Source organism: Struthio camelus, chromosome 1 (assembly GCF_040807025.1).
Source record: "Struthio camelus isolate bStrCam1 chromosome 1, bStrCam1.hap1, whole genome shotgun sequence".
Taxonomy (NCBI): Eukaryota; Metazoa; Chordata; class Aves; order Struthioniformes; family Struthionidae; genus Struthio; species Struthio camelus.
Genome location: NC_090942.1, coordinates 201368550 through 201391237, shown reverse-complemented (window position 1 = coordinate 201391237; position 22688 = coordinate 201368550). Strand labels below are relative to the sequence as shown.

Genomic DNA, 22688 nt, shown 5'->3' with positions numbered 1-22688 from the left:
CACTTGTGCCAGAGCCCGGGACACCTTGTTAAATCACGCACATTAGTAGTCTAATCAACTTGACAAAAAAGTGCAGTTAAATATAAAATAAAACGTACTTAACTTTACATACAAAACTATTTGTACAATCAACACTTCAGCTTTAAATAAACTACTTTCTTAAATACAGCCAGTATTCAGCTAACTCATCTGCACATTAACAGCTGCAACGTTTCTAGAAAATGATCAGTCTGTGTAAGTATCACAACATTTGTTTTTCTTTACAAACAGAAAAGAACCCTCCAGCCCCTAATATTCTGTTGCCTTCAGCTTTCACTAATCTAAGCAGAAGTGGAAGATGTACAGTACTTAGCAGGGCTGGCCCTTTCTCATTGAGTATCAAGCTGGGAATAATTTTTAGTCAAACTGCTAAAGAATATCCCTTTGGCTTCAGTGTGAAACCGTTAGCAGGTAGCTACTTTTAAATGAAGAGTAGCTGGTCTCTGAAAAGCATAATCTGCATGTTTAAATTTGGCAAATGAGTGAATGGAGTGGAGATGACATTCTAGGGGCATTCTAATGGCATGGGGACATGTGGTTGTTGTAGGAATCCATTTAAAAATACAAGGATGAGAAAGCAAAAAAAGATATATGCTGTTATATTTTCCCCCTCTGTTTACAAAGACTGCAAATTAAGTAGCCTTTTGTAGTAGTAGTAGATTACGTAGTTTTTTGTATATTCCCCAGCTACAAGCTTTGCTTCGCAGATTCTGATTCTTCCACCTACACTGTGGACATTAGCATGCCAACATGCTCACAACAAAACCAGCTTTGCTTTCAGAATCTGCAGGGCTGCTGCTCCAGCTCGGGTACAGAACCCTCTTTATCTGGTGCCTTACCTCAACAGTCAACATCTGCTTATTACTACAGTCCTGCCAGTTCCCAGACAATTCAGCTCTTTCACTGCGAAATACAATTCCCTACATTCAGAGACATTTAATGAAGTGAACCTTCGTGACTACTTTCCTCTTTGAGCTGATACTGCTCACTTGGATAACCATCTCCAACCCACTATGCTTTCTCAATGCTAACACAATGACAGTTACTTTTCTATGGAGAACTGATTTTCTTCAGGTGTAGTGGTTTCAGACAAAAAAACGTCAAAAGTGTTTGCGTGCAGGAAACTAGATACAACACAAAGTTGGAATAGGAAGATCTTGTAAAGGATAGCGTGAAAGATAGAGGAAAAGGGGAAAGCTCTGGTTAAATGAATTCAGCAGGGCATGTTAAGCATACATTTACAGCTTTTTAAATTGATTTCTGAGACAGCAGGAAAGGAGAGATGAAAAAAATGTTTGTATGAAATAAGAAAATCTATCATGAAAAGCACTTCTTGCCAATTTAAAGACCCATTGTGGGGACCTGAGAGTCAAGAATAGCAGATCATGGCCTGGTCATCTCTTTCTTTTTAAGAACGGAGCAAAAAATGAAACTTTTCTTGATATTATGCTGTTGTACTTTGACAGATTTTTTAAAACAAATCACAGAGAAGTATGCATTTTTTCCATGAAATAAAATTGAAAGTTGGTCCTGAAACGTCAGTATTAATGTCTTACCATTAAAAAGATCAAGATGTTCTTGCTTTTCCAAGTCTCTTAGGACTTGGTACTCATCCATTTGAATTGGTAAAACTAGATGTTACCCACAATAAAAGCATCTGAAGTAAAAACAAAGCGAAGAAGCAGAAAACTTTAGTTACGCTACTTCTAAATGACATACAAACCAAATGTTAGGAAAGGCTAATGAAAGAAACATTTGCAGGGAGGCAGACTTCTAAACACTCTTACGAAAGGATCAAAACCTAAAAGAGAAAAAAAGTTATTTTTATTGTGGTTTTGTCTTCTGAGTTTGTTTGGCAAAGTATGGAATTCTTTCCAAATGGTTTAGTGTAAACATGTAAAAAGTATCACAGGTCCTCAGAAAACGAGTCTGGATTCTATATCCCCGTTTGTATTCATGCTGTCTTTTCTTTCTAAGCAGACATTGATTCTCCTCCACACCCTGTCATGGTTTAGATGGGGATAGACTAAGTGCATGCATTCATTACTGTGCAATAATTGGATTGGTGTGAAGGAGTTTGGATATTTATTGCCTGTGTGAAAGAGTGATGAATAATGCAAAGAACACTACAAAGTTACAGCAAAGGGATTATCTCTACTTCCTTTCTCCTTGCTGACAGGAGTGAGAGTTGTCAGGAGGAGCAGAGCGCTGAGAGCGGTGGCTCCAGCTCTGCAAGCCTGGTCCCAGGTGCCCCGGGAGGTTCTCCACGGTCAGGTGTCCCTGAAGGTATTGTCATGCCGCTCTCCTGCAGACTGAGGTGGATGAGTTTTAACAGGTGGAGAGCATCTTCCAGACTGTTTCATCTTTGCTGGTTGGCAGACCACTGCAAGCTGTTTCTTGTTGATTGGTGTAGCGAGTTGCCAGGCAAATGTTCTTGCATAAATTTTATTCTGGTATTTCTACTAATTACATGTGGGTTTTTTTTCATAACATCTGCGTAATTGTGCTTTATCTAACAAAAGTTACGTCCCTAACAGCTACATACCGAAGGTCAAACTGTGGGCCTCTGACATCAGTAATTATTTGAGTAATGTCAGTAGGGCTGACACATCCCTATGCCCAATTTTCAGGAATCAAGCTTAATGTGTAAATTAAAATGGAAAAACATTCAGAAAGTACCAGAAAATATAATTTTTCGATTAGAATCCCCCAAACTGTGCAATATTTTGTCTCTCGTGGAGGGATGTGAGCGCCCACTAACCAGCACTGCATTCTTGAGATGCAATGTGCTGCATTTACGCGCAATTGCTAAAAATGCCAAAAGCTGGGCTGTACTTAAAGAGACTCCTGCACTTTTAGTTCAGTTACACAGTCCCTACTGCAAAAGCCGTCTCCCTGGCCTTGCGTTGGGTTTAGTAACTGAAGCTGTGCCAAGGACGGAGAGGAATCAGAGGGCGACGGCTTCCCGGGAGGGCGCAAGGGCTTTGCGAAAGGTGCTGCTTCCGCAGGGCGCGGCAGGCGGCGGGAGGCCGGCGTGCCGCTGCGCTCCCAGGCAGAGGGTTCGCCGCACCCCAACTCGCGCGAGCTTACTGAGCAGAACAGCGTTAAAACACGACTTGGCAGCCGCGGCAGGCAAGGACCATCCGGCACCATCCGCCTGGAGCAAGCTGGGCACCGCAACGCCCCCCGCGCCCGGGGCACGGCACGCCGCGAGGACAACGCGCGCTGCCTCCTCATGACGCCACGCCGACAGCCTGCTGACGCCACCAGTGGCCGCAAGTTCGCAACGCCCAGTGCTGCGCCTGCGCCTGGAGACCCCGCGGCCGGAGCCGCGCCGCCGCCGCCGCCTCCCGTAGCGGGCCGTGCGGCCGGAGCCGCGCCGCCGCCGCCGCCGCCGCCTCCCGTAGCGGGCCGTGCGGCCGGAGCCGCGCCGCCGCCGCCGCCTCCCGTAGCGGGCCGTGCGGCCGGCGGCGCGGCCCGCCTGCCCCCTCTGCCCCCCGCCCCGCCCTGCACCGCCGCCCCGCAAAGCACCCAGGGACTACAGCTCCCAGGAGGCAGCGCGCCGCCTTGCCGGCTGAAGACTACACCTCCCAGCATGCCCCTCCCGGCCAAGACTACAGCTCCCGGCAGGCAGTGTGGGCGCTCCCTCCCGCCTCCCCCTCCTCTGTACTACATCTTCCAGGGTGCATCTGGCCGCCCCTTGCCGCAAAGCATGCCGGGCCGGGCGGTGGGGGGCGGGGCTGCCGGCGGAGGTCGCAGCCGGCCGCGGTCCACGTGGTGCGCTGCCCGCCGCACCCGGTGCCGGGGAGGCGTCTGGGCTTTGCGACGCTTCTTTGCGGCAGTGCGGTCAGGCGCGGCCGCCGTATTCCGCCCGGGTGACCGGCTGTCGTGCCGCTGCCTGGCCGAGGCGGGGAGGGGCGGCGGAGGACGGGGCTCGGGAGGGGAGGGAGCAGCCCCGCCGCCCGCCCGCCTGCCCCTGGATGGTCCGCGGGGCGGCTCGGCGGCCTCCTGCTGCTGCTGCTGCTGCTGCCGGGGCGCGGCGGGGCGGGGCGCGGCGGGGAGCGCGGCGGTCGGGGGGCGGCGCGGGGCGGCTCGGCGCGGCGCGGCGGGCGCTGAAGATGGACTATGACTTCAAGGTGAAGCTGACCGGGGAGCGCGAGCGGGTGGAGGACCTCTTCGAGTACGAGGGCTGCAAGGTGGGCAGGGGCACCTACGGGCACGTCTACAAAGCCAAGCGGAAGGACGGGTGAGTGAGGAGCGCGGCTCCCCCCGTGGCGGGCCGCCGCCGCCACCCTCCCCCCTTCCCCCCCCGGCCCCTCTCGCCCTGCCCGCGCCTCCTCCATCTTCCCCGCCCTGCCGCCGGGGCTCCCGCGCCCACCGCTTCCTCCTCTCCCCGGCACCTCCTGGGCCGCCGCCGGTCCCCGCCGCGCCCGGCGCCGCAGCCCTGGGGCCTTGCTGCACTGCCCCTCGGTGTCTCGGTGCCCGGCGTGTCCGTGCACGGGCCCCCCGCCCGGCCGTTCATGCCGCCTTTCCTCTTGCCCTCTCTTAGCTTCTCTCTCGCTGGCGCGTCTTCCTCTGGTGCGCTGTTAAAACCCGCTGCTCGGCTCGCCTGTGCTTGCTGTCTCGTACGTCACCCGGAGCGTGCTTTAGTCTGACCGTTCCTATCCCTTCAGTGTAATGCTGGAGTCTTGTTTTCCTACTGATAGCTTTTGGAGGAAAAAAAGAGAAAGATCTAGTTTAGGAAAACGCTTAACCAATTTCCACTTTGAATAAACAAGTAGCCACCTCAAATGTTCACCATCTGCCCTGTAGAACAGGATTTTATTTTTTCCATAGTGCTTTTTTTTTTGTCTGATTTATTACTTGTAGTCACCATTTTGGGTGTTCTTCCTGGCTGCTCCTGGAGCTGAAGTCTGCTGGACCTTTCAGGGCTTAAAAATATTTTGAAAGATCTATGTTTGTGACTAGTTCTTTGTACAGACTTGAGTAAAATTTCCTGGCACAAATGTTTAAAAGAGCAAATACAGCTAACTGTGGGTTCGCTAATCCATGACATGGCACCACTTTTTCAACAACAGAACAATAGGAAACAGGGAGCAGAAGAAATAGGGGGGGCAGAGCTTGTTCTTGTAATAGATCCTAAATTTTAAATTACACGTTATTTTTGCTGCAGTCTCATCACAGTAGTGCTTTGTGTGTTCCAATTGCTATAATGTGTATTTTAAAGCTCTGGGTATTCTTTTTACATTTGATAAATAAAGCACCTTTAAAAAGGCCTTTGTCACTTATGACTGAAATATGATCTGGTTCTTTTTACATGTTATAATTCTAGAAATGCTCAACGAACCTACGGAATGATTTTGTAATGGGATTGGTTACGCCTTATTTTGTCTAATGTGCCTTAAACATGCTCATATTAATAGTAGCACAGCTATTTCTGTGTGAATCTTGTTCACGGCTATGAGTCAGCTCACTTTTTTTTTTCAAATTTTAAGTTGGATCCTTCAAACCTGTACTGTTCAGAAGAATAGTTCTTACATTGTCTCAATGTTTTTTTTTTTTTTTTTTTTTTTTTGAGTTTGAGAGGCTGTAGCCTCAAGTCTCCTTACGTGCAGGTACTTTGCTGTTACAACCAACTCTAGTTTCGGTAAAGATAAGGAGACCTCTAATATGAGAATAGGTGAGGTATTGAAAGATATTAACTAAGTCTCCAATTTACGTCAAACTCTTTGCAGCCGTTAAGCATGCTGGACTGCAGCAGTATATAGGGAATTCAGAATTTGATACTGGTGAAGCATTATTCAAACATTTTTAGTCAAATTATCAGTCTGCTTGATGATATTTGGGACAGAGTGTCTAGAGCTACTGGTGCTAGTGTTATTTTGAGTAATTTCAGCAAAATATAACTGTGTTTTTAAAAATGGATAGCTAAAGACCAAATGGGGTCTTTAGCGTAGATTTTTCTCTCAGTTATTCAGAGTGTATGATTTAAATCTTTAAATCAGTCCTATCTTTTCTGCGGAAAAAAATCAAGGTATGATATTTGATTAGGCTCTGTCAGAAAACTGATGAGTGAAATACATTGTCTACTTTTTTGCCATGTTGTTCACTTAGTGGCTCCTTCTTTTTCCCTTCCTCTGTTGTCTCTTATTTGCCTTCCAGGTTCTGAAAGCTTTCTGTATGAAATATGCTATGTAATTGCCCTTAAACCGTCACTCAGATATGTAAGATATCAGTGTCTCTGGATGATTTTGTAGTTTCTAGTGTACTTGCAGATACATGATCTTAAATTATACGGATGGATTTCAGATTGAAGTTAAAGGTTCTGTTTAGAGACCTTTATCAAAAGGAATCAAGTTGTGAAAGCAAACATGTAATTACTCATTTTCTGTAACTATGATGATGGATGAATGGACATTGTGTCTTACAGTGATAAGCTTATGAAAGATAGAGTTCAACTTTTTCATGTTCTTATATGCCAAATAATACTATTTCGTTATCCCCCAAATAGTAGATATTGGTGGATGAGTAACCGTCTTGAGTAAGTCACTTGTAGTAAAGAAAGTTTGAGCTGCATAAGTACATGTGAAGTTACCGTTTTGCTCTCTTTAAGTTTTCAAACTTTTTTCCTTAAACATATACATGTACTTTAAACTTCATTATATACTTTTGATTGTTACTTTAAATAACAAAAGCCCCTTTAAGCCTATTCATATCCCTCAGTTTTCAAAGGACTTTGAAGAATGTGTGTTACAGGACTGTGAACGTTTTATTGAAAATATTGGAGCTCTTTTAAAATGACAACACTTTTTGCGTACAGATTTCTAATGAACAGAACAAACACTGAGGAGAAATAATAAGTCAGTGTGTGCAAATATATATTTGGAAGCTCTTGATGATGAAAATCCAGTTTAACAGTAGTAAGAGTTAGTGTTTTTAGTATGACAACAGACTTCACTTCTTTTTTTCCTGGTTGCTTTTACAGTTGCCTCTGAGGTGAAATGTGACAGTACAAAACTAGATAGCAGCTTCATGTCGGAACTGTTGGAGGAGACTTAAAGGCAATGTATCCAGCTGAAACTACATGGGGATATTTTGGGAGACAGTCTTACAGTAATCTCGGTGTAGTGAGAATCCTAAAGAGAGAAATAGACCATATGCTCTTTAGTGACCTGACAAGAGCATACTGTGGTTTTTATGACCCACTTTATGAAAGAGCCAACCCAGCCATGTGGTGCCCTTTGCCACAAAGTGAGGCTTTGGGTTTGTTGAGATGGGGTCACCAGATGCAGTTTCTTGTATGTTCACTGCCAAAACCTGAACCTGTTATTCAGCTGATCCAGTGTTCAGCAACGTCAGTTGTTACAGCTGAGCTCCACATGGTGTGTTGACTGTAGAAAAACTGTATTTGGTTCTGAAGTTCTTATTTACTTTATTTTTAAGTTTGTAGTCTTTATGATCAAAAAAGACCATAGTCCTAGTTTTCCTTCCTAGTTTTCCATTGACTGCTGCGGTCTTTTTTTGTCACTGTTACACTTGTAGTAATTCTAATAAACTAGTAGTAATTATAGCAAACGATGTGAGTTGATGGTATTAGAGCAGGAAAATATGTAAGAAGCTAATTCATTTCTAATGGCAGACAAGGGGAACGTAATGGTGGCACCCCAAGGTGAAAGCAAAACTTCAAATAAAGAAACTGTCACTTTCGTCTCTAGCAGTAGTAGGAGAGCTTAATTTCTTTTGTCCAGAAAGATTTAGTCACTTCCTGCATAAAAGCTATTTAGCATGCAGTTTTAGTGCTCACTAGAAATGTTGTTCAAGCTGCTGTTAAAACTGCCTATTTAAACTTTACCCAAACTAGAAAATATGGCAACATTCTTTAGTGTGTTGCACTGCCATACAGACTTGAGGACTTACAAAATTGAATAGGTTAGACCCCTCTTCAAAGTTTATTAGGAATTGACGTGCAGGTGTTTGCTTTGCTGCACTGAAGTGATAGGACACTAGAGGGCTTGTTTTGCAAGGGTATACAATATATTGGCTATATTGCTGTAGATGAAGGGGCAGATTCTTTCATGTGGGTGTACTGGCACTTTATAATTGAAAGTATAATAATAATATATTTAGATATATTATTATCTAATACTATCTATTATCATCTGGACTTTTCCTCACACCCTTCAAACAGTCAAATCTCTACCCCCCTCTTCTTGAGGGTCTGTATAAACTATAAGAAACAGAATAGTGAAAAAGTAGTGGAAATGCGGTAAACTACTAGTTTGCTTCGTTTCTAATATGGTGTGCAGTAGTTTCTACTTACCTTTGAAAGGATATTGGAAGAATGATGATAACTGTCTCAGACTGTTGTATAATGAGAAACTGAAGAGTTCGAGAATATTTCCCTTGAAAAGAAGGGAAGATAATGTGTTTAAGTTATGTAAAATAATGACTGATTGGGGAATGTAAAAGAAGCTGATGCTAATTTTGTTTCATAGTATTGAACAAGGGAAGATTAAATCTTTGTGGGTCAGCAGTAAAGAAATATTTTAATGTGATAAACCATGCAAGCTTTTGTCAAGGGAAAAGATAATGGTTAGGAGATTAGTGTCCAGATATCTGTGACTGTGTCAAGAACAGTTGCTTTTGACCAACTAATGTAATGAGTTGAATGCTTTTATGCTGTGGAGGTTAGGCTACTCTATTAAGAGATCAGACCAAGATCTGTAGTGCATGCAGAAGAGCCCACTTTTGCTTGCTTTAGGATTTTTTGTCTTCAGAAACACTTGGACCTTCATAAGGTTGATACCAAATTAGTTTAGATATGTTGCATGTTATCTATATTTATAGATGTATACTGATTGAGTTGGTTTAGGTTGCAGATAGTTTACTTATTTGCTAATGTCTGCAGCAGACTGGTTTTTATGGAGAGGTAAGTATGTGACTGTGGGGAGTGCCATAATAGAGGTTATCAGTCCGGTGAGAAACTTGGCAAGAAGTGAAGTAATCGGTCTCAACTTAGAGCTTCTTGATTAATTCTGTAGTGATACTTTGCAGGAATTGTATCATGATGTTAATACTGTTAGCTTGCAGTATAAACTGCACAGCATCCCTTGTCTTCTGTAGGTTTAATGGATACAAGAATTTTTTTCTGTTTTAGCTGAATGTTCCTGTATGTTGCTTGTAACTCCTTTGAACTGAAGTAGTCTGTGTAATGCAGATTATATGTATGCCATGAGTGTTGCAAAGGCAAGTGTTTGGCTCTAACTTCTGTGAACGATAGTATGGACTTTCTAAATGCCACAGACTTTACTTATGGCATATGTAATATGTGCATATCTCTTCTGGGTCCATTACCATACACCTTAGAAAATTCCCAATTAACACATGCCTCATTATGTAAATTAGTTTAAATCTCGTGCTCTTCCATTTTTGTAGTAGGACACTCTTGTATAACTGTTTCCCCTTCTGCTTTCTTCCCTTCTCGCCCTGTCAGATGGCTCCGAGTTTTATAGGCTTTAAGATCATGGAGTGGCCAGTCTCTTGATAGTGAGTGCTTCTGTGGCCCTTGGACTTTATTTGGTGTAATCTTTTTTGTTATCTTGTCACGGATGTGTGGATTTGTTTTGATAGCCATAGGCGATGATGAAGCTGGCATAGCTTTGAGCTAACATTTCGTTGCTATCTGAAGTCATTGGCAAGAACAAAGGAGAGATGAAGAGAAAAAAGATCTCTAGTTTTTATTTTGCATTTATAAATTAGGATAATATAAATTGTAAGTAAAGGAGGGGCATATACTTCTGTGCTTGGTTTCTTATATGGGGTAGAGGACAGTTTGTTAAGGTGCTGATTCTAGAGAAAATGCATGTCATCAGAGGATGCTGCTTTTGGTCAAATGACAGTGATATAGTGTGTTCACTGTAGGTCTTATGTGTTCTTTGATTCTTGTGTTTAACGGTCTTTAGCAGTTACACAAACAAAAAAACCTCTGAGGTCTGCTTTATTGCCAATGGAATCTGGAGAGCTGTAATCTGCAGGCTGCTGTATCAAAAGCCATGAAAAACTTGGGATTTTGGGTTTTTTTTTTTTCTGTGTTTTTTCAAATCGATTCTTTTAATTGTGATGAAGTTTGAGAACTACAGTGGAAATATTTCTAAGGCAGAGTGACTTGGGTTTGCGAATGGCAGGGTTTTACTCCGCCAGTATGCAGCACCAGCCGATATGGTGATGAGTACTATGTAAGACATCTAAATTTCAACATAGAGATGTCTATTCTGGCCGTGTTGTGCCACTGTGAGTATCAGTATGGTCAAAATCTGACTGTTGAACAAAGACTTGCTGGCCTGTGGCCGGTGACGAGTGTGACTGAAATAGCGCTAAAAGTAGATCTTTCTGAATATCAAGTTAGTGACCTAGATGTTCCTGTCTTCCACTGAAATTGGACAATGAGAAATAGGACATCAATTATGAATGTCTGGATAGCATCATCTTCTAAACGTTTTTTTTTTTTTTAATGAGCTTTCTTGGGAACTTTCTTCTTTAATGCAAACCTGATAATTGTGAAGTTGCAAGTATATGGAATGTGAACTGGGCTGCTGCGGTTCAGTGAACTGAAAGAGCGTGTGAGGCAGCTCAGAGACTGGGGTTGACTGTCTTCCCACTTGTACCATAATTAATACTTTGAGGTGCAGCTCTAGTTCCAGAATGGTACAGAGTCTGCTTTTGTATTATTTTCTTTGAATTTGAAGCACAAAATTAGTTTTGTGACCCCTGGAAAACAGGACAATGAGCATTGATTCTATTGGCAACCAATAGCTTGTTTAGTGGAAATATTGCAGTGCTGGGCTCCAGCCCCAAAAGGGGACACCTCATGCCCTTCACATCTTTCATCTCTTTTATTCTGTGTTAACGAGTGCTGTGTTTCTTCACTCTCTACTATTTGTTTGATGTGCTAGTTTTTTTTATCTTATAGAAAAGACAAACATCTTATTCTGTTTTTTCCATGTAGCCTACGTCTTTTATGCTTTTAAGTTTTTAATTCCTGGGAACAAACCTTTCATCTCAGAGTGTGATGCTCACCTTAATTTTCCTACAGGAGTCTGTATAATACTAGTGATAGGTGGATATCTGTAACTTTGTTACATGGCTGCCTCAGAAGCATATGTAGCAATGAAAGTAAGATAGTTATTTGATGCAGAGGAGCTCGTATACAGTAACTTAATTGAAGCTGGGTGGAAGGACAGAAGTAACTGGATAGTGTTGTAGTAGTTTCCATTTGGAAAGTGAAAAACAAACAATTTTTTTGAAACAAGTAATGTTACGTACAGACAATTAAAGCTTTGCAAGTAGTCTTTTCTATCTAGACTTCTACATGCGTAGGAGAACTCATTTGCAGTGTAAAGCTTAATGTTGTCGTAGTTTCTGCACACGTTTTATTACCCTAATTTGTGAGTAACTGAAAATGAAACAAAGAAAATGGAAACGACTGATAAATGTGAGTATGAAATATCAGGAATGAAAGTAAACTGTACTCGAGAGTTGATACTTCTTTTTGCTTTGACTTAACTGCCACCTCTTGGGCTAAATACGAGTTCTCATGCACGTAATCGTCAGTCAGGAAGAGGTTTTTTTTTGATGGACTACTGCAATAAGTTAAGTGACTGAAAAATGTGAAACAGTTCCTTGGAGAGTTCCTGTGGACTTTATGCTTTTTGTATTCACAAACCTCAAAAAAAATGAGAGGAAACGTTAGGGCATAAACGACTGCTGCACTTCCTTGCCCCCTCCAAACATGGAAGCTGTGTTTTTGGGCCAGCAGGGAAAGAAGAATGCAGCATGCGGTCCTCAGCTGTGCCCGAAAGAGGTGAGTCAGGATGGCATGATGCACTGGAACTGAGTGTTGCAGGTGGAAGACAAACTGTGCTGTCCGTGAATATCAAGATGCGTAGTGGCATGTTAGAAGCAACTTACTGCAAATCACTTTCTGCTCCTAGGACAGCAGTACAGAATATGTGCAATTTTGGGGTGCACTGAAAAAAGTGGTGGACGCCATGGGCTGTGCATTGTTAAGGAAGAGATGAACCTGGAGCTCAAGTGTTCTCCTGTTGGTCTGTTCTTCCAGGGGAAGATGAATAGAAAGATGGGAGATGCCTGAAAGGATCTGAGGAGTTGAGGTACTCAGAACTCTGGCGTAATAGCTGCATGGGAAAGTATCCTTTTGTGCTGCTAGGTGTGAACTGTGGTAGGGGATTCTTGTTCATATTCAGAAATAATGTTAAGAAGAAAAATGATGGGATTGAAAACATTTCTAGGGACTGAAATCATTAACCTGCATAGAACTGCATCAGAAGTTCTTTTTCAGGGAACACATAGGGTGTGGGAGAGGTGAGTCAGGAAGCTGGGTCCTGAAGGTCTCCTGGACCACGGGAGGAGGAATCTTCTGGGCAGCACCTGTGTGGTGCCAGCTGCTGAGTTTTGAGATTGCCAATAGAAATTATGGAAAACTTCTAGGCCTGGTTTTCAAGGAAATTCGTATGTCTGAGAGTAGGAATAGCCTAGTGACATTAGAGATTTAATCTGGTTTTTATAGTTCTGTACGTTCCAAGCAAAATATTTGGAATGAATAGAATAGAGTTGTGGTAGGCAAGCAAATAACTGATAAGTATATATAGTACAAGCAATTTGCAATATAGTGTCAGTTCTCTGGTAAATAGGTTGAAAGCAGATTTTGAGAAAGCATTTCTGGATGTCTGGTGAAGTTAAACAAAACCAAAAAAAAATCCCGACCCTTCCTTGCTAGGTAAGGGGGCATGCAATGAGGCTCCAACACCTTTCCTGTTTCTGCGAGAGCTTTGCTGGCTGATGCAGATTCTAAAAGTATGGCCTATAGTAGATGTATATGCAGATGTACCGTTTGCTGAGTTGAACCATATTCTTTGTGGGATCTGTTGATGCCTGGGATAACTGTTTTGTAGAAGGTACTACTTTCAACTATTTCTGCAGAAACATTAACAACATCTTAACCACAAGGAAAAAAATAAAAGGGAAGATGACCTTATGGTTACACATACAATAAGCCTTTCTATTTCTGAAACTATCAAACTCTTCTGTGGCTGAACAGAATCCTTGGATTAAGAGGCCAGAGGTATTCTGGAGATACCGGAAGATTGAAGGTGGACTTGCAGCCTTGCTGTCTTAAAGCCCAAATGGGCAGAGCAAGCTCCAGTTGTAATTTTTTTTATATACCAAAGGCTGTGCAGTAGTTCCATCGGTAACAGAATTGACGAAACCTGTTTTTTTTTCCAAGGCTCTTTGCTTCCCAGTGGGATTATCCAGTGTCTAAATGCAGATTCTGATTGAAAGTAGACATGCAGCTATTTTTTTTCTCTCTCTCATAGGACAAGGCAAATAAAATATGAATTAAAAAAAATTACTCAAAAGTTCTAGTCTGGGTGTGTTCTGCCAGTTTGTTGCTGCCATGGAGAATTTTACAAATTTTTATCAGCAGCTCAAATTAATTAAAGTAAGCCTTGCTTTTCCTGAGCATGTGTTGAGGGAAGGAGGAGGAACTGACAGATCTTGAACATTTGAAATCTGCCAAAAAAGACTTGCTGAAGGTCCTTGTATCTCAAACTTATCCTCATTTTGAAACTGAACAATCCTATGAAGATTATGTTTATTCAATATTTAATTGGCTCTTTTTGTTAATACTTCAAACCAGCACAAAGTGAGCAGTTTCTTTATGTGACATAACATATTTAAAACTGTGTACATTGACTTACTTTATGTAGTTGGTGGTAATCAGTTCACCCTCCTCTGTCAGTTTAAGCTCAGATCTTGAAAATGCTCTTTGAGATTCCAATACAGACAAAATTCATCTAAGTTCATTCGATTAATGAAACTGAGGCAGGAGCACCAAACTGCATTATTTACTTTGCTACTGGTATAAGATTTCCTGTCCTTCTGGTCTCCTTCCACACTGCAAAGCGGCTTTAAGTATGGAGTAGAGAAGCCCATCCTGTGTGAATGGATGGGCCATGAGGCTTCAGTTTCAGGCTTCATCCCATCAGTGCTGTAACTCATATTCTCCCCACCTTAACACCCCTGCCCTCCATCTTTTCTTGAAAGCTTGGCAAGTAGTGCTGTGTGTTAACAGCTACTCACTGGCTGATAACTGTTCAGGAGGGTTTTGTGTTCTGGCTAGCTAGCCTGCTGGTCCCTCTTGTCTCTTCAGAGGCTCAACAAATGGCTTCTGAGACCTTGTCGGGCCCCTGTAATGGCACTTGTTAGGTACAAGGCCACTTATGAACCAGTCGTTAATTAAGAAGCATGTAATACACAGAAGTCAAGAAATGTCCATTTCAATAAATTTACTGAATATTATATAGAAGCACATTTGAACTCTGTAGTAGCTTGTGTAGGAAAGGTACTGGATAGACAGTTTAGTATTCTGTTTTATGGAGAGTTCTATTGATGTGCTCTGCCCTATTGCATATGTGTTTTGCATATGCTAGTGAGAGATTGACTTAGATGTCCTAATCTTCATATGCTTAAGGGCTGTCTTGTAACTACCTTGAGCCGTAAGTGGTAGTATGGCAACACATGTTGTGCAGTTAGCTCCAGAATTTCAAGGAAAAGATTTATAAACCAGGATTAAAGCTCTCAATGTATCATTTAAAGGACAGCAAGTTTAAGAGAACATAGTGATTTTTCTCAACTAGAGATGACAGTCTAAATATCCAAAATTAAAATTAGTCTTGAAAAAAAGGCACATGTTCTGAGAACATGGAAGAACACAGCTAAAGGTCACTGAAACAATCTGCCTGTTTTTCTGGGAATGCTCCATTCTGTTTACTTGTAACACCTTGCATACAAGATGTTGACATTTAAAGGACACTTGAGAGTTGCAGTGAAAAAAGTAGACTCAAGTCGTTGCAGTCTGTTTGAATAATATGTGCATCTGAGAACTTGGAATACAAAAGCATCTGAATTGCGGTAAAACCCCCGATTCCACCTTGTGTTTTGGGCCAAGATGCGTTTTCTGGAAGAGACGTTACCTTTTATAAGAGAAAGCCCTAGCTTCAGGTTTGTTTTCAATTAGAGCTTGCGTTTTGACGTGAGGTAATCCTACAATGAAGCAGAGCCTTGGAAAAATCAGGTTTTGTAAATTATTTTGCTCATTGAACTACTATGCAAGCTATGGTATGTAGGAGAAGTTACAAATATACCTAATTCTACCTGTGCAGACTTTAAGCCAGCAGAGCTGTAGATTTGTCTCTGAGTGTAACTTGAATCTTACTTTAAACAGTTTAAGTACAAAATATTAAGTTCAAGCTCGCTCGCGCTTGCTCGCACTCTCTTTTTTTGTTGTTGTTTTTTGTCAATATCAGTCCTATTAAAGCAGGACTGAGCAAAACAACCTCTCACAAGTAAATGTATGAACTGTACCTTTCAATTTTATGTTAATTCAGTCCTGTAAAAGCCCAGCTGGAAGCATATATGAATCTGCTAGATGAGTGTTGGATACCAAAAGGCTCAAAAAACCCCACAAAACAAAAAGCACGCCCAAATACTTCTTGCAACTCTTTGTTACTGAAAGTTATATGTGCATATGCAGGGGAAAAAATTAGCATTAGGACTGCATTTTCATCTGTCTGACCGGCTTACCTATGCTGTATGAGATCAGAAAGGCTGCGAAAGCAGCAAATTGAATAAGGAATGACTTTGTTACCCTCATTTAGCTTAGGTAAATGCTCTGCAAGGAAGACGTACCAAGAAAAATTTTGAGGTGCTGAGTAGCTACTTAATGAAATAGCTAGTCAGGTAGCCCATAGTGGAAGAATCAACTCTTGACTTGGCCTGAAGTTATATAAAGGAACTGATTCAGGCTATTACTGCAGAGGGCTGTCTATGGCGAACATGACTTGTACTTTGCTCCTGGAGGGATACTGAATTTGAACAAGAATAAGAAGTTCACTGAAGTGTCACTTAATTTCAATTAAAAAAAAGGGGGAGTGGATGGGGAAGCAATGACTTCTCAAAGCTGAAAGATAGCCAGAAAGGTAAAATGTATGTGAACTGCCTTGGAACCATTTTGAAGCTTCATTATCCTGTCAGTGAATGTGTATTGGTTTTTAAGACAGCCTATAAAGACTTCAATGTAAAAAAAAAAAAAAAAAAAAGGCATGACTAAATAGTAGAACAAGGCAGGCCCATGGGAGTAAGAATATAGTCTTTGAAAATTAAATTCTCTATGAATAGTGAATATAGAAAAGAATGTAAGCTGTAGTAGGCTAAGTGTAAATTGCAGCATAATAGCTCCCTGGCTCCTCCACCTTCCCTAAATCCCCCAAACCTTGAGGAACTACTTGAAAAGGGGTGAAAACTAATCATTCGTTCCCCCCCCTCCCTTTTTTTCCCTTTCCTGATGCATCCTTAGCACAGTACTATCCATAGGAGTAGGGAACAACTGAACTGTAAGAGGAGTGTTTTGAGAAGGTGAGATGGGAGCAGCAAAACAGTTGTTTTGTTTTTGTCTGCACTATGAAAGAATTTAAAATTGGAAACTGCCTTTGTAAGGAATGCATCAGAGGATCTGCCTCAAATTGCAATATTTGGAGAAGGGGATGCTGAGCAAACTGAAGAGTGGTGAAGTGTCAAGATGAGGCATGTTCATACATCTGAAGGAGTTCAAGAAAGAAATAAGCAAGTTACTAACTAGGAAATGTCACCCAGTGCTTAAAATTGTCCGAGTAATAGAAGACTGGAAAGGGGCAACTGTAACATCAGTTTTTTAAAAGGAATTGTTGAAAGAGTTGAAACTACTAACTCTTAGTTGAGTGAGCCACAGAGCTAGTGGACACATGGAGGACGTAGAGGTGAAGAGACAGTAACCCTTATAAAAGGAAGTTATACCTCATAAATCTATATAAATCCTTCGAAGGAGTTACGCTAAGACAATTTAGTTGAGGTAATCTTATTTGGATTTCCAAAAGACATTTGATAAGGTCTCTTACCAAAGACTTAGCTATTGTGAGGGAACATCCTTCTCTGGATAGAGAAGCTAATGATGACCTCCTTCCATTAATTCATGTCTTTAGTGGTATCTCTTAGGAAGCTGTGCTGCTCAGAAGTCATACATTGTTTGGAAATCATTTGTCTTAGTCAAGAAGCTGCTTTGCTGATGGTGGCCAATTATTTGGGGTAGTAAAGGCAAGGACTGATTGTGAAGATTTGGGAGAAGGACTTTATGATAGGGAGGGCAAATATAGACTCATTGGTGCAAAGTGATGCATATGGCGCAAATGATCCTTTCTTTACTCACATAATAGTAGTATTCGAGTTTATTATTTAAGAAAAAGATCCTGCGATTTGCAGTGATAGTTTGTGAAAGTTCCAGCTCAGCACAAATAACTATGACAAAGTAGAGAAAATTGTAACGCTTACTAGGAATGAAGTAGAGGACAATTTAATGTCATTGTTACCAGTAATTCTGTTTTCAATCTCATAGACAGTTCTGATCCCCTTATCCCAGAAACGATGTACCAGACCTAAAGAACAACAACAAGAATGCACATAGGGAGCAGTGTCTGTGTGAAAACTCCTGTTGTTGCGGTAGACAAGAACTCTTCTGCACCTGTAAAAGACAAGGTCAGGGAGAGCCTCTAAAAGCTTGAGTGTCGTGGAGAATACAGGAAACATGCCTAGAGACCCTTCTTATCCATGAATAAGGGTGCATCGAATAAAACTGGAGGATGACAGTTCAGAATACAAGAAAGAGATAGAACTATGTATACTTCTACGTAGAGTGTGTCACTAAGCTCTGAAACTCCTTGCAGTGCTGTGTTTTGGATGTTAAAAGCCTGTGTGGGTTCAGAAGTGGCTGGGTAAATCTATAAAAAAAAAAAAAAAATCTATTGGGGGCTGTTAAATAGAAAAATGCTATCTGGGAACCTGTAGCTGCGAATTGCTAATAGCAAGGAAAAATATTCTGAGGATCATCAGTATGTGCTTACTTTCTTTTCAACTCTGAAAGTGAGTGACATGTCTCAAAGGGGTTGGATAGTGGGCCAGAAAATCTGTTGATCTGTCCTGGTGCATACATTGCTCTGTTATTGAAAATGTTTTTTGGTGATGCATATTATGTATAGGAGGAAAGGAGAAGAAAGGGTAAGTCAGAGGAAAACCACTCTAAATATGTAATTCCAAGAAGGACTGTACTGTTATCAGTTCTGTGTGTTTTTAGGAATGCAGCTATACATGTTTCAAATGTTCTAAATTAGATAAGGGAGAGGATCCTGCCAAATAATTAGATTCAGTTTGTTTTAGAAAAATACTAAGCAGTGATATATTTTCAACTGCTATTGTACAAACTTATGACTTTGAAGAAAACGTTTATGATGAGAAGCCTTTCAAAGAAGCAAGTGGATGAACTTTCCTCTGTGTAAACCAAATACCTTCATAGATCCTGGAAATTACTGAAGAATCTTGTACTGAAAATACAAGTGACCCAATGAAATTATGATTTTCTGAAGTTTGGACTAGTATTTTAGTCCTATTCGTTGTTTGCTTTTCAGAATAGGTGCTTTGAAATGTTGTGCTGTCTTTATGTAACTTCCAGTTTCTGAAGTGACATAAATACTGAGGTGATTTAAGAGCAGTCTGAGAAGAGAACAAAATTGCAAAATAAATAAATTGCAGTATTTTCCACTAAAAGAATTTGTGTGAGCACCTTGAATATTTATATGAAAGTAATGTGAAAACTGCTGTGTGCCTTGGTGAAGCAGCACAGAGCTTTCCATCAGGAGCGAGGTTTAGCTGCTTGCATGTCAGCTTAGCATTTCATAAACTGCTGCAATTGGTAACTGGTCTTCTCATAGAAACAAACTCCATAATTTTGCAGTTTTAAAACTCAGTTTTTAGACTGGCTGGCAAATGACAGTTTTAATTTTGTGGGAGAAGAGGGGAAAACACTTGAATCTAAAGGATGCCAACCAGATGCTGAATAAATAGGTATGAGGCATATTAAAATACGTTTTTCTCTGCTGCTCTTGCTTCTGTGGAGCTTTTGTGGTGGAGATGATTACATGGCGAGGTGTTTTTTGGGGGGTTTATGGCTGAGCATGCTAGCTGTGGTTTCACTACTACCAAGAAAGGGATGGGGGGGACTTTATTTTTTTTCCTCGGTCTCTGCCTCTCCCCTGCCCACATGCTTCTTGTCTTTGCTCTTACCACGCATTGTGCTGGTTTTGATATGCAACAGCCTCCACTGTGAACTAATAGAATTCATTAACCCGGGGGAAAAAAAAAGTGAATATTTTACTGCTGGATGCAGGAGGTGAGTTAGCTGATGGAAGAGTGGCACAGATCAGAGCTGGCATAAGGATTTCCTGGCTAGGAGCAGGAAGGGAGAGAAGGCAAGAAAAGGCTTCTCTTTTGACAGTAGCGAGCTCTTAAATCAGAAAAACCACAGCCTCTCTGTATAGTGCATCATTGCACTTACTCTTTTACCTTGAACTTCTTGCCAAACTACGTGTTGTGGCGAAGGGTGTTAATTTTTTTAAAAACAACAAAGGGAATAAAGTGAACAAGTAATTGCAGTTCACCACATAAGTATTATCTGTCTCAGAAGTGTTGCTGTACATTGGCTTTTATTGTACGTTGGCATGCTGTTAATGGGTTTTCTTCCAGCTGGGGGAATTAACCTTTTCTCCACCCAAGAAAAGGTCTGATTACTGGATTTGTTTTGAAGTAGAAAATATTCCTAATGTAAGCCTTGCTATTTGATAAGAATAACGATGCTGTTGTAGCATATCAATTTTACCATGTTCTGTAGGTATTTTGGGCATTCACGCTCTTTCCATCACCAAGTTAGACCTCTAGTTATGTTAGCGGAAGTTCCCCTGCAATATTTACTTGTAATGTAAGTGTTTTGGAGTAATAGAAATTTCCAAAATGTCATGTAAAAATAAAAAAGCATTATTTATGTTCCTCATACTCCTCTAGCCTGTTGTAAAGGGCTTTTTGTTTCTTCAAGAATGCTGTATCCTGAAATTGCATACTAAAGTATTAGCAAGACTTAGTCACACTGGAGCATTCATCATTTTTCTTTTAGGATGAAATGTATTTTGTTGGGGGGAGAAGGTTAATAGCAGAAAGAAGGGAGAGCGCAAATTGACTCTTTTTGGTACCTGTGAATATGCTGTATTTTATCTGTTTACATTTCAGTACATGAGGTGCATTTTTAAAAAGTAAAACAAAAAATTCTGAATTTTTTTAAAAAAATGTTTCCTTTGAAATAGATCTTTAATTTTTCTGTTCAACTGGATTCTTTAAAATTTAAATTTAAATCTAACCTTTCTATTAGTCATTCTTTACATTTCAATTGAATTAGAAATTTGTGATAAATTTAAAGATAATCGCTACCTAACAGTAAGATAGTAATATGTTTTTGTTACACCTCTGGATGAAAAGGAGAGAAGAGGGTAATTAACACTAAATTTTAAGTCTCTGTCAGTAACCTCTCTGACTGAGTGTTACAATTTAAATTTATTGGTATGGCTATGCAGATGCTTTCTGAATCTCGTCAGAACATACTGTGATATACAGCCCACTGAAACTCTGAGTAAGTATAATCCTTCTCATTTAAGACATCCCTTTATAAAATTAAGGGATGTATTGATTAATAAGAGCAGTTGCACTGGATCATATGAAAAGTCCATCTAGCTGTCATTGGTCAACCCTAGCAGATCTTTTGAAAATAACGTAAGACTAGGGCAAGCATATAGTGGTGCTTTCCTTGTAAGACCTTTCAGCCTCATCTGCTGTCCAGAATTACTATCTTAAAGTGAAATTAACATATACAGTCCTGTATTTTCATTATATTGTTCACTTATAGTTATTCTTGCGCTGTTTAGACACAAAGAAGAAAGCAACTTCAGGAAATAATAATAATAAAACGTGTGTTGTGGTTGTATCCTCTTTTTTTTTTTTTTCCCTTTGCTCCGTAGACTAGTTTTGTTCTGTTTTAGTCTATCATATTATGTCTGTGACACCAGGCCAGATATAGCCAGCCTCCATGATATTCGTTACATACCAGTATGAGCTGAGCTACTAAACATCAGCCATGCACAGGACACTGAGGAGGTGCCGTACGTGGAAGTATGTATGTTGTAGAAGATAACGGCTTCTCGGGGTGGTTATCTGCCCTCGCGCGCCTGGAGCAGCAGGCAAATCCCAGGTTGATTAGCAGTGTCGGTAGTGGGCTGAGCTGCTTTGCTTCCTCCTTCCAGGCAGCAGTTTGGGCCCTTCAGAAAGCTGTGCCCCGGCACGGCTCCTGGTTGGGTGGAGGGGTCTGGCATGGCACTTGCGCTTCATTGCTTGCAGGTTGCCAAGCCGATTCTAGGTTATTCTAGGCTGTTATGCACTACAATTTTAACATACTTTTGTGCTTTTTTTAATTCAGATTTTTCTTGCATATCCCACCCTAGAAGTTGGCAGGGAGAGGAAACTGGGCGATGCTTCCTACTGTAGAAAAGGCGGCAAGAGGGAAACATTCCAGAAGTTCCCCTTTGGCAATGACCTCTTTTACAAAGTCGTGAAACCATGTAGCTTGTATTGATGCTGGCAGCCACAACCGAATGGGTGTGGGGTATGGCTTTTAGCAGCAAGCACAAGTAAATATGAAGTCATATTCTTCTAAAAAGTGTATTTATTCTTACCTGCAGATTAACTTGTACCAACTGTTCTATATTCTCTTCATCTGCTGCCAGAAAGTCCGCAGCCAGAAGCTTTGTAGAGGAGTTATGGTGTCAGTGTAAGCTACTTATACTTTTTTTTTTTTTTTTTTGGAAGTTGTGTTGAGGAGCTACTATTTTTCAAGCTGCAATCCTTTACAAAGTACCTTGGACTCCACAGCTTTTCTGAGTGGTTGGCATTATTCATTATCCTTTCTCCTTATTAATACACAAGAGGCTTTCATGGCAAAATCTGTTTTTCTTTTTTTATCTGATTTTTTGACAGGTTGCTTCTGTGAAGAGAACAACGGTCTATGATGGGATAAACCTTAAGCTGGTTGTAAAGTTATTTAGAGAATTTAACTACTCTATGCTTGAAGAAATCTGAACTTTTAAAAATAGTTATGCTTTGGTTGTATAGCAGAAAGTTTATAATGGAGAAGTTAGTGCTAACCTATTTTCTGTAAGTTTACTGCATGTTATCAGACTACTCTGTTTTTCAAAACATTTTTATATTTATATTTGGAGCTCAGTCAAATGAAGAACCAGGAATTTGAGCTAATGTTTAAATTCTGGTCTATTTTCATCTAATTTTCTTTAATACTATAACTGAAATGTGGTTTTTTTTTTTGTTTGCTTTCAAAACCAGACAAAACAATGGCCTCTGGAAAACTAAGCATTTTTTTAGAATATTCTCATTTTGGAATGATAGATGTTATGCACGGAGCATCAGTAACAGGAGAATAGCCTTAAACTGACCTTCAACCAGTTAAAGTGAATGGCATAATCCTAGGCTTTACTGTTCCTATATTTTGAAAAAGGTTACTACTTTTGCGATTTTGAGCATTTGACTGAATTAAGTAAGTAGTACAGTAAGCAGAAATAAACTGCAGCTTTTCAGCAAAGCTCAGGCTGACT

General features: G+C 40.9%; 1 protein-coding gene across 5 annotated transcripts in view; it reads left to right on the top strand.

The window, feature by feature from the left end:
* The first annotated feature begins 3781 nt into the window (after window positions 1-3781).
* CDK8 (cyclin dependent kinase 8) overlaps window positions 3782-22688 on the top strand; it is an 86520-nt gene continuing 67613 nt past the window's right edge. For 2 of the 5 annotated variants that reach the window (XM_068930200.1, XM_068930199.1), the window contains exons 1-2: window positions 3782-3816; window positions 4176-4285. Coding sequence is in view for 2 of the 5 variants with exons in the window: in XM_068930197.1 (XP_068786298.1) it covers window positions 4158-4285 (128 nt within the window). In the remaining 3 variants the exon portion in view is untranslated. Of the gene's footprint in view, window positions 3886-4099; window positions 4286-22688 lie in introns of those variants that run through there. The other 3 variants (XM_068930197.1, XM_068930196.1, XM_068930198.1) reach the window with 2 other exon arrangements.